Source organism: Pan paniscus, chromosome 14 (assembly GCF_029289425.2).
Source record: "Pan paniscus chromosome 14, NHGRI_mPanPan1-v2.0_pri, whole genome shotgun sequence".
NCBI classification, from domain to species: domain Eukaryota; kingdom Metazoa; phylum Chordata; class Mammalia; order Primates; family Hominidae; genus Pan; species Pan paniscus.
The window spans coordinates 20032331-20051672 of NC_073263.2; the positions used below are offsets into that span (position 1 = coordinate 20032331).

At 46.0% G+C, this 19342-nt stretch overlaps 1 protein-coding gene across 4 annotated transcripts in view; it reads right to left on the reverse strand.

The window, feature by feature from the left end:
* Positions 1 to 528: 528 nt before the first annotated feature.
* The window catches only part of CRYL1 (crystallin lambda 1), a 122401-nt gene continuing 103587 nt past the window's right edge, over positions 529 to 19342 (reverse strand). For all 4 annotated transcript variants that reach the window (XM_003833015.5, XM_063595902.1, XM_008958502.6 and 1 more), the window contains 3 exons: positions 10027 to 10132; positions 1493 to 1599; positions 529 to 1102 (listed from right to left, as the gene is read on the reverse strand). In XM_003833015.5, coding sequence (XP_003833063.3) covers positions 989 to 1102; positions 1493 to 1599; positions 10027 to 10132 — 327 coding nt within the window. In that variant the 3' untranslated portion in view covers positions 529 to 988. The remainder of the gene's footprint in view (positions 1103 to 1492; positions 1600 to 10026; positions 10133 to 19342) is intronic.

A 19342-nucleotide genomic window follows, 5' to 3' on the forward strand; every position in this document is an offset into this window, starting at 1 on the left:
CACTGCGTCCAACACCTCCACAGCCCTGCCCCAAGGAAAGGCAGCTCCCTGCTGGACGAAGCTGGGCACCAGAAGCTGCAAGGCTGGGAAGTGTCAGGGGAGCCCACTGGTGGCATCTGGCCACTGTGGTGTGCATGGCCTTGTGGGTGGTGGGGCATGTAATGGTACTCCCAGAGTGTTTTGGGACTAGATCTAGGAAAAGACCACATCAAAGACAATAATGGAGTGTTGGATCAAACAGGTACTTTAGTGTAGAACTTTGGTGCCTTTAATTTGCTACAGACATGGGGTGTCTAAGGGCTGGGCAGTCAGTGATGTTTCCCAAACATCATCTGACCATAGAGCCTCAGGGTACCATGGAGCCTACTCTGGGAAAAGCCCACACCGCTGGATTTCTGCTGAGTGACGGACAAAGGGCCTGGAAAAAAGTATCTGCTTATGACTTATGCGTCATGGTCACCCTAAAATATGCCGGTCATCAGGATCAAATGCTGTGTTTCTCATAAAAAAACCAAAAGAGAAAAGATGTCTTTAAGGAATCAAAAACTTTTATTCAGAATAAGCGTTAGCAAAATGAAGGTAGGTGCCTCATAAATGCAGGGCCCCAGAGTACTCAGAAAGGGATTAGAAAATAATTACAAAAATATTTTGCCACATATTAACATGAAACTACAATCACTGGCTGTAAAATATAGTCAAATGCAATCAAGCTGAAAAGAAAAGGTGAAAATCTCCAGGTTATCTGCCCAGGTGGCAGGAAATCGACAGCCCCGAGAACGCAAGTGCTGCTGTGCCGCCAGGCCCAGGGCTATGATCCAAAGTGACGGGCAGACTACCGGCCTGCACCACCCCACTCAGGCTGCACACAAGACAGCCAGCTTAGGATCTCCGTGGGCTGCTACCTATGTCACAGAGGGCTGATTAAGAGCTTGCAGTGTTCCCAAATAGGGCCTCCAATGAGAGGAGTGGAAGCTGCATTACAAGAAATTCACTGGGGCTGCACCTGACTCTTCAACTTGGCGAGTCTCATGAGGCACTCGTCCCTCCACTGCCTCCTGGCAGCTAAGTGCTCTGGGTCATCAGGGACCTTCATGCACATGTCCTGCAAGAAGGAGAAGGAAAAAAAGGACAATAAAGAGGAAATAATTTATCAGGAGTGTAATTATTGCTCTTGTTTATGCAAACTGTGCAGAAACTGCTTTCAAAGACAAAAGCAGTAAACCCTCAATGAACGGCAGCTTTCCAAATCTTGAAAGACCTCAGTCCCTCAGAGACAAGTCACAATGAGCTATCAGTTCACTGGTCCCCTGTCCTTAAGGTGTCCTGGTGACACGATGGAAGTATGAACAAAGTTATGAATGAGGAACCACCAAGATCAAGGGCAAAGATTCCAGCTGCAGATGCAGGCCCACCCGCTGCAGAGGTGAGGGGCAGCAAGTGCTCCAGGTGGCCAACATTCTTCTCTGCAGTGAGTTGCAGAGAAGTTACATACCTGGTTAACCTTCTCAGCAGTGGCCCTGGAAAACTCTGGAATGGGTCCAAAAGTCTGTAGGACATGTTTTATGCCTTCGCTGTATCTGTCGCAGTAGCTTAACATACCTGGAATTGCATGAAGACAAGAATCCACAATCTCAGAAAAAACATTCTTGGTTATATTTAAACTCAGAAATGCATTCAGAGTTTCACCCTGGGGTCAGATAAGCTACACTCTTCCCTCCCTGTGAAGACAAGACAGAGCTGGGGAATGTGTAAGGGCCTGCTGGCACTGGAGAAGCGACCCTCCCCATTACCCACTGTCCACGCTGGCTCCTGGGGGTTCGAATGCCAAAAAGTGCTGGTCGTGGCTGGGCCCGGTAGCTCATGCCTGTAATCCCAGCACTTTGGGAGGCCAAGGCGGTTAGATCACCTGAGGTTGAGAGTTCAAGAGCAGCCTAGCCAACATGGTGAAACCCCGTCTCTACTAAAAATACCAAAAATCAGTCAGGTGGCGTGGCAGGTGCTTGTAATCTCAGCTACTCAGGAGGCTGAGGCAGAAGAATCGCTTGAACCCAGGAGGCAGAGGTTGCAGTGGGCTGAGATCGCGCCACTGTACTCCGGCCTGGGCAACAGAGCGAGACTCCGTCTCAAAAAAAAAAAGTGCCAGGTCCCTCAGACCTTGCATGCCACCTCTGCTGGTGCATCTCATGGGACCCTCCGGTTGGCCTGCGTTCACACACTGATTTGTTGGCTATCACAGTAAGTCCTAATGTCACCAAGTGTTTCCTCCAACCATGGGTGTACAAGGTTATTTGTGTACAACGTTTGAATGCATTTTCCAAGAATTAAAAATGTCAGATCTCAGGTAAATGGATCTGGGTGGATGGAGCCAGGTGCTCATCTGCACAAGCCCCCATGCACGCTCCCCACGCTCCTGCTGCTCCCCAGCCTTGGAGAGCCATGATTTCTCAGATTCTAAGGAGAGGGCCCTGGGACTTTGGTGAAGAGATGCAGGAAGAGGCTTATCCTGGAGGGAGAGGGAGGGAGCCGCACGGGCTAGGCTGACTGTGCGAGAATGGGGTGCGCCCAGGGGAAAGCGCAGGCCAGTCACGGCCCCCACCCAGCACTGGCCTGCCCCGACCCGCTGGGCCCCACAGACTTACTCTCCCTCACATTCCTCCCCTCCCTGCTGCCGGGAGGCGAACGGGCTGGTGCCGGCCTGTGCTTAGCAAGTCAAGTCAGAAGCCAGGGCCGGGATCCTGGAAGAGGAGGAGGAGGCGTTTCTAGTCCTGGGCGCCATGGAGGACATAGGCTGGGCTACTGCTGCGACCCTGACCCATTTCCCACATCTTTCAAACCCTTAAAGGCTCAGCAGCTGGTCAGTCCGCCTACAAAGGTAAAATGGGGACAAACGAAGCCGCAGAACGTGCAGAGCCTGCCCCACCTCAGCTTCCCACTCCCCACAAAAACTGTGGATGATTAACTTAAAATACGAACCATCGGTACTAGATACGCTCAAAAAGCAAAAAAAATAAACAAACAAACATCATCTTTGGGGTTTAGTTTTGATTGACCTATGCTGATTTGAAAGCCTAAAATCATTGGGTTGCAATTTATTTGCTTCAAATAGTTCTTCTCTCTCAGTGTGTTAAAATTTCCCCCAAAATGGTTTTGAAGGGTAAAAGACTCAAACACACCAACTTTTCTGACATTAGCACCTGAAATTAACTGATGGGTACTCTGTTTATAAAAGAAGGGGTTTCATCTCATTTAACCTAAGTGTTAATTTGGCAGTGCAGAATTCTGGAAGTCTCCTGAGCTTTCCAGCACTGGATAAGTACTGTAGATGGCTTAGCATTTCTGGAGAACAGAAAACAACCTACACATTTATTTCATTTGGGAAATTATTTACTTCACTTTTGCTAGTTGCTTATTTATTAAAACTAAAGGAGACAAAATCTAGACACAAATACAGTTTATTCCTTCCTTTTGGGGTGGGGGAGGGCAGAGACACAAGAATCAAGTTGAAAATACATTAAATTAGAAGAAAATGGAAAGAGCTGCTGTGGCTGCATATCCCCCCACTTGCAGGCAGGCAGGCGCCCTCACGAGACCCCTCAGCAGCCAGTTCCATCTCCCTCTCCTACCAGAGCAGCCACAGGCCAGGGGTTCAGTTCACGCAGCACTTGCTCTCTGGAACATGTCACATTCTCTGAGCAAGTGTTCATCTCTCCCTGTTCTGTGAAACCATTTGAACCTCCCAGGAGCTTTCTAGAACTTTCTTTCCTTTCTGCCTTTGTAACGTTTTAAAGGGACATTTATTTCTACAAAATTTTTATTCTGTTTTATTCTGTTTTGTAGAAATAAATGTCCCTTTAAAATTTATCATGCTGGAATTCATAATAGTGCAATTCATAATTTTCCCCATTTTTATTCAGGAAACCCTTTAAAATGTCAATCTTACTGATACAAAAACTTTCTGTAACATGCTCTTGGGATGAAGAGCCTCACTGTCTGTGACGAAGTTTAGGCGCCCACACCACGTGCTCACCATGAGATGGGTGCAGCCTCCGGTGCTCCAAGGGCAGGAGTTCTCAGTGACTTAGACTCACGACCTGCATCTGCCTGATTATTTACAACCATGTCCCAGTAAACTTATGACTGTGACTGTTATTTGCAACTCCTCCCCTTCCATTTTAGGGAGGTGTAATTTATTTTCAACAATTATTTTGGCTTCTCTACACCACGAGAGGAGAATTGGGTGTAAATTACTCTAAAATGCCAATTTCTTTGGAAATAGGAAAAATACAACACAGCCCACTTCACTTTTGATCCCCTGGTCTGCCCTTCCCCACTATTTCTATCTAATCCAGCCTCCCCTGTATTTTTTCTTCTGTGCTTCCATGCCCTCTGTCCCTTTGAGTTCTAATTCTTCCAAAACCCTTGTAGAGCTTGGCTTTTTAGAAGATTCTGAACCTAATTTCTTAAGAGATGCTTATCCAGAAAAAGACAAAGAGTAGAAAAAAGAATTGATTCTCATGAGATTGGATGTAGCTTAACTTGCTGCTTTCTAACTTGCGAGCCTTGGGCTGTGGGCCTCTGAGGGACAGTGGGTTTGAATGCCCCAGGTGCACAGGCAGGAATCCTTTCTGTTCCCATGTATGCAGCAGGCACCAGAGGAGGCCTTAACCCCAGCCCGAGGCCACAGCCACTAGGAGGGATTCCAGGCATCAGCTCCTTGGAGAGCCTTAATTGCCACCCATACATGGGAAGTCCGGTTTCTTTCACACAGCTATGAACCCACACCTGTATGAATTCACCTGCTTTTTAGAGACAGGGTTTCACAGAACTCATTAAGGAAGATCAAAAATGCCTCAAAGCACAGAGCGACATTATCTCATTCCTACTCTCAGGATCAAATTCCCACCTGAGTGAGGACTTGCCCAGGGTAGGGGAGGCAGAACCGACCTGGGCCCCTCACCTCACCTCAGCAAGTCCCCGCCCATCAGCTCACCTGCTTCCACTGGCTGGCAAATAATTGCTTCCCATCAATCAACCAAACCCACCAGCCACCAGGCATCTCAGTTTTAAAAAAGGCAAGTGTCTACACAGGAGAGGAAATCTGTGAGGCAAAATGGTAAATAAACATCCACTTCCCCTGGAGGCGATTTCCACGCTGCCAGATTCTGAGATGTCCTCATTTCAAGTGGAACAAAATGCAGGAGGAACCCAAACAGCCCCAGGGACAAGGCTGAGCGGTTCCTCTCTCTACTGACCTGCGAGTCTAAAGCTTAGCAAAGAAACAAACCCGGCTGGGAAACTCTAGGTACCTGGTTCCAGAGGCTTCTCCATGCCATAGCAAAAATCCTAATCTTGTGATTTTTGTACATTGATTTTGTATCCTGAGACTTTGCTGAAGTTGCTTATCAGCTTAAGGAGATTTTGGCCTGCATTCTTATACACCAACAATAGACAAACAGAGAGCCAAATCATGAGTGAACTCCCATTCACAATTGCTTTAAAGAGAATAAAATACCTAGGAATCCAACTTACAAGGGACGTGAAGGACCTCTTCAAGGAGAGCTACAAACCACTGCTCAAGGAAATAAAAGAGGATACAAACAAATGGAAGAGCATTCCATGCTCATGGGTAGGAAGAATCAATATCATGAAAATGGCCATACTGCCCAAGGTAATTTACAGATTCAATGCCATCCCCATCAAGCTACCAATGACTTTCTTCACAGAATTGGAAAAAACTACTTTAAAGTTCATATGGAACCAAAACAGAGCCCGCATCACCAAGTCAATCCTAAGCCAAAAGAACAAAGCTGGAGGCATCACACTACCTGACTTCAAGCTATACTACAAGGCTACAGTAACCAAAACAGCATGGTACTGGTACCAAAACAGAGATATAGATCAATGGAACAGAACAGAGCCTTCAGAAATAACGCTGCATATCTACAACTATCTGATCTTTGACAAACCTGAGAAAAACAAGCAATGGGGAAAGGATTCCCTATTTAATAAATGGTGCTGGGAAAACTGGCTAGCCATATGTAGAAAGCAGAAACTGGATCCCTTCCTTACACCTTATACAAAAATCAATTCAAGATGGATTAAAGACTTAAACCATAAAAGACTTTAACATAAACCATTAAAGACTTTAAACCTAAAACCATAAAAACCCTAGAAGAAAACGTAGGCATTACCATTCAGGACATAGGCATGGGCAAGGACTTCATGTCTAAAACACCAAAAGCAATGGCAACAAAAGACAAAATTGACAAATGGGATCTAATTAAACTCAAGAGCTTCTGCACAGCAAAAGAAACTACCATCAGAGTGAACAGGCAACCTACAAAATGGGAGAAAATTTTCACAACCTACTCATCTGACAAAGGGCTAATATCCAGAATCTACAATGAACTCAAACAAATTTACAAGAAAAAAACAAACAACCCCATCAAAAAGTGGGCAAAGGACATGAACAGACACTTCTCAAAAGAAGACATTTATGCAGCCAAAAAACACAAGAAAAAATGCTCACCATCACTGGCCATCAGAGAAATGCAAATCAAAACCACAATGAGATACCATCTCACACCAGTTAGAATGGCAATCATTAAAAAGTCAAGAAACAACAGGTGCTGGAGAGGATGTGGAGAAATAGGAACACTTTTACACTGTTGGTGGGACTGTAAACTAGTTCAACCATTGTGGAAGTCAGTGTGGCAATTCCTCAGGGATCTAGAACTAGAAATACCATTTGACCCAGCCATCCCATTACTGGGTATATACCCAAAGGACTATAAATCATGCTGCTATAAAGACACATGCATACGTATGTTTATAGCGGCATTATTCACAATAGCAAAGACTTGGAACCAACCCAAATGTCCAACAATGATAGACTGGATTAAGAAAATGTGGCACATATACACCATGGAATACTATGCAGCCATAAAAATGATGAGTTCATGTCCTTTGTAGGGACATGGATGAAATTGGAAATCATCATTCTCAGTAAACTATCGCAAGAACAAAAAAACCCAACACCGCATATTCTCACTCATAGGTGGGAATTGAACAATGAGAACACATGGACACAGGAAGGGGAACATCACACTCTGGGGACTGTGGTGGGGTGGGGGGAGGGGGGAGGGATAGCATTGGGAGATATACCTAACGCTAGATGACGAGTTAGTGGGTGCAGCGCACCAGCATGGCACATGTATACATATGTAACTAACCTGCACATTGTGCACATGTACCCTAAAACTTAAAGTATAATAATAATAAATAAATAAATAAATAAATAAATAAAATCCTAATCTGTATTTATTCCTCTCTCTGCACTTGTGAATCTTTTTGGAAGAATTTTAAAAACCAAAAATAAAACAACAACGAAAAAAACTAGAAAAGTAGTACGTGAAACAAACAAGACAAAGCTCTGTTTGAATATAACATATATTAAGGACTTAACAGGTGCCAGCAATCCAGCTAAGAGCTTCCATCTGGTTCAATTCTCACACCACCCTGAGGAAGCAGTTACTGTTGTCCCCATTTCACAGATGGGGAAACTGAGATGCAGTGAACTTAAGTCATTTGCCCAAGGTTATACAGCCAGTAGGCTGGAAAGCCAGGGTAAGGAGCCGGCCCGCTGGCTCCACAGGCCAGAACCACCATTCTGAGTGCCGTCTTTCAGGGGTGTTGTTTGTAAAAGGAGCCAAAAGGCAATGGCACGCTGGCCTCCTGTTTCTCAGAAACTATTTCATTAGATTAAAAATAAATCCTAAAATATTTGCACTAGTTCTAGATAAATGGTAGCTTTTCAGGCTAATAACTACCCTTAACCTGAGATGCTGGCTTTATGAAAACAGTATCAGAAAAGAAGAAAAATTATCCCAACTCCAATCTTGATATATTCTGGGTGACACAGGGAAGAATGATAAACATTTCTATGGGTTCCCAGCCAGATCTTATAACTCTCCAACTCTGGTCTTTGGAATGCTCTGAAGTTGAAAACTACATCCGTCCACCATTATCATATGAAGCCAATTAGGTTTTCTTATCATATCTGCTTTGTTTGAAAAATTGTTATGGGCCTCCTTCCTGTCTGCCACTCTATTTGATTCTTGAGTTTCTGGTTTCATTGGCTTCTGTTTCTATTTGTTTGAAAGTCAAAGCTGTTCTCAGTTCTGTCCCTATCTATTTCTTATGATTCCTCAATTATCTTATTTTTCTCAAGAAAAAAAAAGGAGAAAGAAAAACACAGTGGTTATCAGGCAGCGTCTATACACATTTCAAATGTATAAATTTCTATACATTTCAAATGCTTAAGTATATATACAAATCTATATACATTTCAAATGCTTAAATATGCTCACAAGTTTTGAGGTTCTGGTTGAAAACACCATTTGAAATGATCTAAGACTGTGTTAATAATACAAGAAAACTCTTGTTTCACTGCATGAGGCCATCTTTCTCTACATTATCTTCTTCTATTCAGTGGTTATCTTCCCAAAAAACTAACACACAAGTGCTGGAGCAGATTCCCCTCTTCCCTTCACTCCTCTTAGCTCTTCTTAGCTTGATTCTGATAAGGACTGAAGCAGAGAACACACGGCCCATCCACTTCAGAAATAATCTGTGCACCTGCTGTATGCAGGAACATGTCTAGTAAAGCTGCCTTGAATTATTCATTGGACAGAATATTTCATTAACTACTGTGAAAATTGACTGAACTATTACCAAAATGTAATACTGAAATTATAGAACTGAAGTCAAACAGACTGAGAGAGGTCACCAACTCTCAACCTCCCCTCTCACAGAGGGAGTTTCCTCTCAACATCTAAACCTCCCACAGGCAGGCAACCACATCCCCTTTTCAGCTTACCCACTTAAAGCATGGGCCTTTCCTGGACATCAGCTCCTGTTACTAGAAAGTTCTTCCTGCCATGTACTGAGCCCAAACCTGTCTGTCTGCTTGCCATTTCCAGTCTTTCACTCCACTTCCGCCCCCACAAAACATACAGACCGAGAGACATGCAAGAGACTCTGGTCACTTTTTTCTGGATAAGCCCCAGCTTCTCAGTATCCTTTGTTAAATGCAGACCATGGAGCCGCATACAATATTTCTTTCCTCTTTCTATATGTTTTCCAAGTTAGTAATATTATTAATCTATAGTAATTGTAGAAATTTATAACACAGACAAGCAAAAAGATACTAAAAGTTACTTATAATCTCAGTACCAAGAGATAGCTGGCAATAATAACATCTAGGTTACATCTCTCTCCAGATTTTATACATAGTTTTAAAATTTTACTTTGTTTTAATTTGCTATAGGTTTTATTGGTTATCAAATGACATTTTCTTTTTGGATCAATTAAAATCTGGTTGACAGAGTTTCATTCTTGGAAGTTTCTTGTCCTTCCCAAGTCGTCTTTCCTTTAGAGTTACCAGATCACAGATAATGGGCTCAGACCTAATTCCCCCCAAGCCTTCTGGAGGCAGCGTCTGGCCAATGTCTGGTCTGCCCCACCCATATGCCCCTCCTCAGCTCCCAGCCTGTGGAAGCCCTCCCTCACTATAGGCTCCCTAGCCTTCTAGAAGAAAACCTTGCTCATATTTGGGCAGAAGATATATCCAGCAGAGGTCCCTGTGGGTTAAGTCAGCCCCCTATCTTTTCGTCTTGCCTCTGTAAATAATGTCATCATCTTCCTCAGGAAACTACCACTTTCCCTTCTGCCAGGCTGGGTGACATGCTGCGAAGTTTCTGTGACATCACCAACCTCTCTTCCTTTGAGCTCTCACCTGAGCACAATGCACCACACGGAGCCCTGAGGTGCATGCACTCCACATGGATTTACATCTCAGTACACAGCGTTTCGAATCCCTGCCTTGTCTGTGAATCACCAGGGCTGGCCGTCATCTCCTATATACTGTCTCTATTCAGTTGTAAGAAAAGGCAAAATGTGACTGTTTACAAAACCCATGACAACACTAAATAGAATGGAATTCCCATCCTGGCCCCAGATGCATACCTTCTGCATTGAGATGCATGGTTTCCAGGGGTCCAATGAATGCATACCGCATGCCCAACCCTTCTGACATGACAAGGTCCAGGTCACTAGGAGACACGATTCCTTCCTACGTGGAGAAATTGGGCGGCATAGATGAGTTTTGTAAAAAGACAATTTCATGACCACCCACTTCCATCCTAACTTCTTTAGAGCAGGATCCCAAAATCTTCTCCAAAGCCCTATACAGGGTGAGTACCACTTACCGAATATGCTTATGACCAGACATGTTTTGGATGGCTGATATTTTTTAGATTTTGGAATATTAGCATATGCATAATGAGATATTTTGGGGATGGGAGCTGAGACTAAACACAAAATCTATTTCTGTTTCATATACACCTAGCCTGAAAGTAATTTTATATAATATTTTCAATAATTTTGTGCATGAAATAGTTTGTGTACACAAAACCATCAGAAAAGCAAAGGTATCACTATCTCATTTCAGTGCTCAAAAAGTTTTGGATTTTGGAGCATTTTGGATTTTGGATTTTCAGATTAGGGATGTTCAACCTATGATAGTGTTTTGATTGAATTTTGCATGACAAAACTATAATATTATCATATGTTATAAATGGCTTGGCGTGGTGGCTCACACCTGTAATCCCAGCACTTTCGGAGGCCGAGGTGGGGGATCACCTGAGGTCAGGAGTTCGAGACCAGCCTGGCCAACATGGTGAAACCCTGTCTCTACTAAAAATACAAAAAATTTGCCGGGCATGGTGGTGCATGCCTCTAGTCCCAGCTACTCAGGAGGCTGAGGCACGAGAATCACTTGAACCCAGGAGGCAGAAGTTGCAGTGAGCTGAGATCATGCCACTGCACTCCAGCCTGGGCATCAGAGCAAGACTCTGTTTCAAAATAAATAAATAAATAAAAATTAAAAAAATATATACACACACACACGTATACACTAAAAAGAGTTTGTTTTTTTTTTGTGAAATGGTCAAATACAAATTCACCTTTTCCATCCCTTCAATCTACTAGGGGTTGAAATCAATTCCTCTTGACCTCCCTGCCTCCTTAGCTCACCCTGTAACCTACGGACCGCCTGCAGCTGCAGGGAGTGGGAGAGGCTGACGACAAGGGGAGCGGGAGGACGGAGCATTGTAGTAAAAGGACATGAAGGATTTTCTAGATTTCTGCCTAGGACCCGGGGGGGAGTAAGATTAGAGCCATCAAAAGACGTGGGAAGGTGCTCTCCAGGCTTCACATGCCTGCAAGTCCGGCCTTGTTCAGCTTTTAATGAGTTCGTAAAAAGTGATATTCTTTGATGAAATGCAGCTTAGAACCATGGGTTTGTTTGCTAAGGTGGGGCCCTGGAATCTTCTGCAATGTAAATTGCAAAGCAAGAGGCAAGTTGTTATGTGTTAAGGTTAGACGTCTGATCAGCCACCTGTGTTCCTTGGCCTCACGTGGCTTTGGGGTGGAGGCAGGGAAGCGCAGATAATGATCTGCAAGAGCTGCGCTCCACTGAGGTCCCTCCCGTCAGAGGATGCCTCCCCCTTGCGCATTTCCACTGTCAGGAGGGCGGACGGAGGGAAGCCGCCACCTTTTCCACTACGCCTTCACGGCTCAGACAGGCAGCACTCCCGCGGAATCCGCCGCCCCAGGTCTCATCTGAGCGCTGTCTTTCACCAGAGCTCTGTAGGACTGAGGCGGTAGCGCTGGCCCGCCTGCGAGAGCCCGACCGTGGACGATGCGTCGCGCCCTTCCCATCGCGGCCTGGGCGGGCCCGCCTGCCCTCGGCTGAGCCCGGTTTCCCTACCCCGGGGCACCTCCCCTCGCCCGCACCCTCCCAGGCTTGCGGGTAGAGCCTGTCTTTGCCCAGAGGGCCGTCTCCAAGCTGGGGGCTTGCTCCGCCCGGAGGGCTCTGCGGGGACCCTGGCACAGCGGCCTGCAGGGAGGCACCCTCTGCCCTGCTGCGAGCCTGGGGCGCCTGGGCCTGGCCTCGAGGTTCCTGGGCCTCCAGGGCAGCCCCAGGGGTCCCCCAAGAAGCGAGAAAAGGGGTTCGAAACCCCCGCCGTGCCCCGCAACCGGCTGCGGCGGGCGACAGCCAGGTGCCTCAGGTCCGTGTGCTGGCTTGGACACCGTCCTGCGTCTGCAGAGAGCGCGGCGGTGAAGCGGGAGCAGGCGGCCTGGCCCAGGAGCCAGGACGGCCACAGCCACGCCACCACCGGCGAGGGCGAGGGCCAGGGCCACTCACTGTGACCCGCGACTCCCTTTTAGACAGCCACTTTGCATTTCGTTTTGTTTGCGCACACGGGACACAAGCATATCGAGACTGAACAAGCCACAGCCCACGTTTCCAGGAGAATTACAAAGCAAACGCTTGGCCTCGCCTGCCGCAGACTCCGCCCGCTTCTAGAGGCCCGCACCCTGACTCCTGCAATAGCGGCTTTCCCGCTTTTCAGACTGGCCGCCCGTGTTCACATTCCTCAGCTGCAGAGTTTGCTGCTGGCCCATTTCTAATCTTCCTGTAAGTGGAATCACTGAGCGCGCGTTCTTTCGTGACTTGTCTCTCACCATCCTGTTTCTCAGATTCACCTGCGTCATGTGTCCATCTCCTTGATGCAGAGACATGAGTTTAGTCATCCACCCTGCGGCCATGAGCCTTTGGCTAGTCTGGGGCTCCTGTGAGCAGGGCAGCCAGGGTCGCGCGCACAGGGCCCGGGCCGCGGCTGGGGCCCAGAGCATCCTTCTCCCCCTCACTGCGGCGCCCCGGCCTCCAGAATCGTGTAGAAGAGGTCCCGTCGCGCCTCAGCCTCGCCACGCTTGGTGTCCTCACCCTTGCAAAGTTTCGCTAATCTGGTAGGGTGAAATGGTATCTCACCGGGTTTCCTTCGAGTTCTAAATCACCCTACCACATGTTCACTGACTGCTAAGGAGAGCGAATCAGTCTGTGCAAGTCACTGCAATGCTGAGGAGGGTCGCCTCCTTTCACTCCCAATAGCGAAGCTGTAACGGGTCGGGGCATCACGGGGGCTGGGGGATATCTACCTAAGGCCCACAGAAACTCCCGGAACCGTCAAGAATCCCGTGTGGAACACAGGCATTGTCGCCTCCTCTCCCTGGCAGGAGGTCTGGAGGCAGGAAGGGTGGCTCCCTGCCCTCTCTCCAGGCTGCTGGAAGGCCTGGGCTGTGGCCCCTCGCACCCCCGTCGGCTCTGGAATGCTGTGAAAGGCAGCCAGGCGGCCTGCAGACGCTCCCTCACCCTTGCTTTCCAGGCCAACATTCCAAACAGCCCCAAGTTTTCATTTTAGTATTCAAACTGGGAAGTATGCAAACATGGAAGCCACCCTATACTTGCAGTGTTATTTGGCTTGGCTCTTTTAGAATCGTATTTAGTATTTTTAGAGCTGATTTTTAAAAAATCATTTTTAGGATTGCAAAATAGAAAAAAGGTGAGCCACTCAAGAGTAGGTCCTTTTTGGTTTGTATCATCTGAGCTAACAGCCCCTGACTAACGCCTGAGAAGGGTTCTCCATGCTGCCCCATGACCTGGGAGGAACCACCTTCCCTCCAACTCCCATGTTCTCAGCTCTGCCTGATTTCGTCTAGTGGAGGGCTGTGGGTCTTCCATCAGTCACTATTCACCAGTAGAACAAGTTAGAAAGGGAAAAACGTTTTGATACTTTCCCTTCCTCACTGCTTCTTTCTGCCCATTTGAATTTCTGAAATGGATTTCTCAAAGCTTGAGTTTTTACCAAGAAGCTAAATATAGAGAAAGAAAAGGACCACAAGGCATTCAGTTGAGAAGCTCCACAACTAGGATATCATGTCCCCAAGGCAAACTTTTGAGTTTCTCCCTGCTGCACTTGGTGCTGAACTAAAGCTTTCCCATTTAGGATGTTTTGAAGCTCAGGTTGCTTAATTTTGCCACTGAGCTTAATTCCACCCAAAGCCTTGTGACATCTGTGGCCTAATATTATCATAACAATGACAAATAATCATTTGTCACTGATAAATAATCGCAGCAGCATGACAGGCAGAAACAAGTGCTTGTGTTGAAACAGGGAACTGACAAGCGATTCCTTGGAATAGGTGACGGGCAACACAGCTGTGCGGAGATGGGAACCCTACCTGAGTCCAGCCTTTCTGTGGTTCTGTTAACATTGATCAGTTTAGCAATCAGTACTTACTCCATTTTAAGGTAAAATTCTCAAGTCACACATACAAAGAAAAGATTCTTTAAAAATCATACAAAGCAATGAATACTACAATCACTGTTAGTTCAAAACCTGGTTTCGTGTCCTGAAAATCATTGGGCAAAGAGATCCCAGACAGTGTTAAGGAAACCCTTTTATTGAAAAACTCCTTGCTTCTGCTTCCTTAGTTAAAACCTGAGATTTTTCCACAGTGGAGTAACACATGCATAGCTGGGGCACATATTTTGCACCTGATTTGGTAGGAGAAAATGCCCAGGCTGAGAGGAGCCACAAGACCGTCATCCGTGAAGTAGGAGAAAATGCAAGATCGTTAATAACGTACCCAACTGCTATGAAACAAATGTTAAGTCGAATGAAAGGTTTAGGGATATATCACTCAGGGTTCTACCAGACAAAGCCAGTAAGATTCACACACATACACACGTACATCAAGAGATTTATTTCAAGGAATTGGCTCATGTGACTGTGGGCCTGGCAAGTCAGAAAGCCATGGACAGGCCATCAGGAGGGCAGGCCGGCAACTCCAGGCAGGAACTACCCCACAGTCTGCAGGTGGAATTTCTCCTTCCTCAGGGAGATCTCAGTTCTGCTTGCAAGGCCTTTCAGTGGACTGGATTTAGCCCACTCAGACTATGGAGAATAATCTCATTTACTTAAAGTCAACTATGTACCAAATACCTTCCCAGCAACATCTAGACTGAGTTTGACTGAGTGACTGGACGCTCTAGCCTGGCCGAGCTGACCCTCTCAGGGGACAGATACCCTCGGGGATCTTGGATCAAGCACTTCTGTTTGTTTGTGGGGTGGGGATGGGGAGAAGAGGAAGCAAGACATATCTAACAATTAACAATAGCAAAGGGTTAACAGATGCTGTGGTACTTACTCTGGTCCTTCGGACAGTCCCAGAAGAAGAGGAAGGCAGGAGAGAAACTTGTGTGGTGGAGGCACATGATATTTGATGGGTAAATCCTCCTCCGTGACTATCTCCTCTACTGATCACCAGCTACACCGAACCATCTTTCCTTCTCTATAATCATCCCATTCCTAGATTTAATTTTCTGATTCGTGTATTTTTTGCATGCCCTCATTTTCATTTGCTTTTCTCATTTTTCTTCATACCATTCTTCCTCATCCACTTCTTTTTTACTAATTCCCAGCTTTTGATCTTCTATTTTGTTTTGCTCTACTTTTCCCCCAAACTTGGTCCTGAATTTTCACATTTTTCTTGTGCAAACACTACTATAACTTTACTACTACTATCACCAGCAGGAACACAGACTTGCCACCCAGGAATTTGGATGAGGTTCTATTCAAGTCCTTCCACTCCTCACCTAGAGTTTGGGCATAAGTCCACTGTCAACTGAGAAACAGGAGAAAAATTAAGAGTCAGGAGTCACAAAAGGTTTTATCTTAGGTGAGTGTCAAATAAAGAAATGCAACAGCGAGAAGTAGAGTACTCTGCCACCTTCAGCCCTACGAGGGCGACATGAAGAAAGCACTGGGCTTGTGTGGATCACCCCAGGGCGGCGGCCAAGAAGAAAGGATTACACCAGCACGTCCACCTCAATCTCTAGTGAAAGAAAGGATGGAACAAAGTTAAATCTCGGTGATTTTTCTCATCTCCAGAGATGTTCAAGGACAGACCCAGACAAGAACAATCACTTGTACAGAAGTAACTCGAGCATGAGCCAGGGTACTAGACTATCCCTCTGAGAAACATCCAGCCCTAGGGTCCTTGCAAATGCTACAGGGAGTAACAAAGTTAGAGATTAAGTTTTTTATTATTATTATTATTTTGAAATGGAGTTTTGCTCTTGTTGTCCAGGCTGGAGTGCAATGGCGGGATCTCGGCTCACTGCAACCTCCGCCTCCCAGGTTCAAGCGATTCTCCTGCTTCGGCCTCCGAATAGCTGGGATTACAGGTATGCGTCACCACGCCCAGCTAATTTTGTATTTTTAGTAGAGACACAGTTTCTCCATGTTGGTCAGGCTGGTCTCAAACTCCTGACCTCAAGTGATCCACCCGCGTCAGCCTCCCAAAGTGCTGGGATTACAGGTGTGAGCCACCACATCTGGATAATTTTGTATTTTTAGTAGCGATGGGGTTTCTCCACGTTGGTCAGACTGGTCTCAAACTCCTGACCTCAAGTGATCCACCCGCCTCAGCCTCCCAGAGTGCTGAGATTACAGGTGTGAGCCACCACATCCGGCCTAGATTAAGTTTATATTGAGAACTACCACAATGATTCATGAGTCTCTCATGAGAAACTAGTTGGAATTATGAGTTTGTTCCCTCCACTTATACATACTGTACCCACATGTTTTCGTTTTCTATACTCTTCGCCACATGTTGCTTCCCCCACATGCAACAGGAAACTGGCTCCACGGCAAGGGTGAAAAAGATCTGACCCAGTGGTCCCCACCCACGCCACCTTCCAGGGAGAAGGTGAGGCCAAGATGAGACTTTAATAAGTCGAAAATAAAAGACTGCTAAGTGCTGCCCCACAATTACTCACAGGCTTGTGGTCAGGTTTGTGAGCTGCTTGGCCTGTTGCCGGCACTTACAAGCTTTCTTGGAAGCAAGACACAGACATTCCTGCGGAATGACTTGAGCAAATTTTGCTAACGCTACAAGGGTTGATTGAACACCACCACATTGAACTGATGCAAGAGGACACTGAATCACACCCATAAAACACCCGTCCTGTCAAGAGTCTTCCAAGAGGACGCGCAGGAGTCAGCGCTCCGGGGAAAGAAGATGAGAAACACCAGGTGGACCACCCTGGCCAGGCTGCTGGGAACAAGCCTACGTGCACAGCTGCCGGAGGAGAGGCGGGTCTCCCCTCTGGGAGGCATCTCAGCTACATCTATCAAGTTATAAAAATGTTACTCTCCCGCAGGGTGAGCCCACTCCCAGAATTATTCCAGAAAAGACTCCAGAAGAAGAAACCATATGTGCAAAGAGGCTCACTGAGGCCTGACCTTAAAACATCCCGCAGTAAGGGAAAGATTGGATTTAAAAGAAAAAAAAAAAGACCAGCTAAATGAAATATCATAAAGCCATTAAGAATGAATAAAAACTTGAGCAGCATGTTCATAATAGAGACTAGACAGGAACAAAGGAAAATGAAAGCAATTGACTTAGGGTAGAGCAAACACAGGTGGAGTTTTTCCCTTTGACTTTTCTTTAAAATAGAGGTTGTGTGTGTGTGTGTGTGTGTGTGTGTGTGTGTTTTGAGACAGAGTCTCACTCTGTCGCCCAGGCTGGAGTGCAGTGGCGTGATCTCAACTCACTGCGACCTCCGCCTCCTGGGTTCAAGCGATTCTCCTGCCTCAGCCTCCCGAATAGCTGGGACTACAGGCGCCTGCCACCACGCCTGGCTAATTTTTTGTATTTTTAGTAGAAACAGGATTTCACTGTATTAGCCAGGATGGTCTCGATCTCCTGACCTCATGATCCGTCCGCCTTGGCCTCCCAAAATGCTGGGATTACAGGTGTGAACCACCGCGCCCAGCCTAAAATAGAGCTTTTAAATAGAAACAAACAAACAAACAAACAAAAATGGAAAGGAAAGAGAGGAAAGACTTTGCCCTAATAAAAGGGACATTCCAGAATACTTCAGGCCCCAGTGCTAATTCCCTGGTGCACTTTTTCTTAGAACACTGTGTGTATAATGATGCTTTTAGGGGGAAAAACAACAGTATTATAGAGTTTGAAAGAAAGGGAAAGCCTCGACTTTTAAAACAAACACAACAGCAAAAAGAATCCACCATTGTGTATGAATGTGAATACATTCACTTCCATTCTATGAGGGTAGTGATACTTTAATTGAGGGGTCCTCTGGGAATACAGTTTACTACAATAAGTTTTGAACCAAAGAGTGTAAGCCCTGACTCCAAAAACAGCCATGGAGCACAAGCCCCATATCTGCCTACTCCCCACATCTTTACCCAGAGATGCTTCCTGCCTTGATGGCCCATAGGACTCCAGTGGCCTCTCACCTGGCTTCTACCTGCAGCTGATGGAAGGCACAAAGGCTGGCTCCCACAAGGGAAGAGGGATGCGGTGTCATTTGTCACCTCCCGCCTCTCTTCTCTTTGCCTTTTCTCTTGGGGGCTGCTCACCCCCATCCTCTACTTCTGGGGACCCTTACCCCTGGCCTGTTAACTTCCCAACTTCAAACTGAGGGAGCTGAAATCCATCGTTTATATTCACTGCTCAAGCACCTATTGGTAATGATTGCTAGAGGGTGTTACAGTAACAGCATTTTCATTTATTTATTTTTATTTTTTTTTAGAGTTAGAATACTAACATAGAAGCTTTGCAGCATTTTGGGGATTTTTAATGAGTATGTGGTTGATGTTATTTATTTGCTTATTAATGGGGATACAGGTATCTCTAAATTCATAAATCAGCAGTATCTCTCTTTTCAATAGGGTTTTGTTGCTCACCAATATGACTACTCAGAAAATGGCCACCCACAAAATAATAAATAATGGTATAAAAATAGTCTACTTCTTATGGAAAATTGCTGCTAGAAAAAAAATCCTAATTAAGGCCAGGCACAGTGGCTCACACCTGTAATCCTAGCACTTTGGGAGGCCAAGGCAGGCCGGTCATTTGAGGTCAGGAGTTCAAGACCAGCTTGGCCAACATGGAGAAACCCCATCTCTACTAAAAATACAAAAAATTAGCCAGGCATGGTGGCATGCGCCTGTAGTCCCACCTACTTGGGAGGCTGAGGCAGGAGAAGCCTTTGAACCTGGGAGATGGAGATTGCCATGAGCCGAGATCATGCCATTGCACTCCAACCTGGGCCACAGAGTGAAATTCCATTTCCAAAAAAAAAAAAAAAAAGTCCTAATTAACTAATGATTCCAACACAGCAAATAAAAGTTTGCAGATAGAATTCCAGTTGCTGTGGCAGTTGACGTTATCCCTGCGAACATCTGCACTACTCTAGAGAGAAATCATTACAAGGTACAAACGTGCTCCCTTGCACCTCCAGCCAGGCTGGGGTCGCCCAGCAAGTGTAAGCAAACCTGTGGGAAAGCTGAGCTGGACTTGGCTCTGCACACGGGTGGCATGCAGCTTCTGACTCTAACATAGA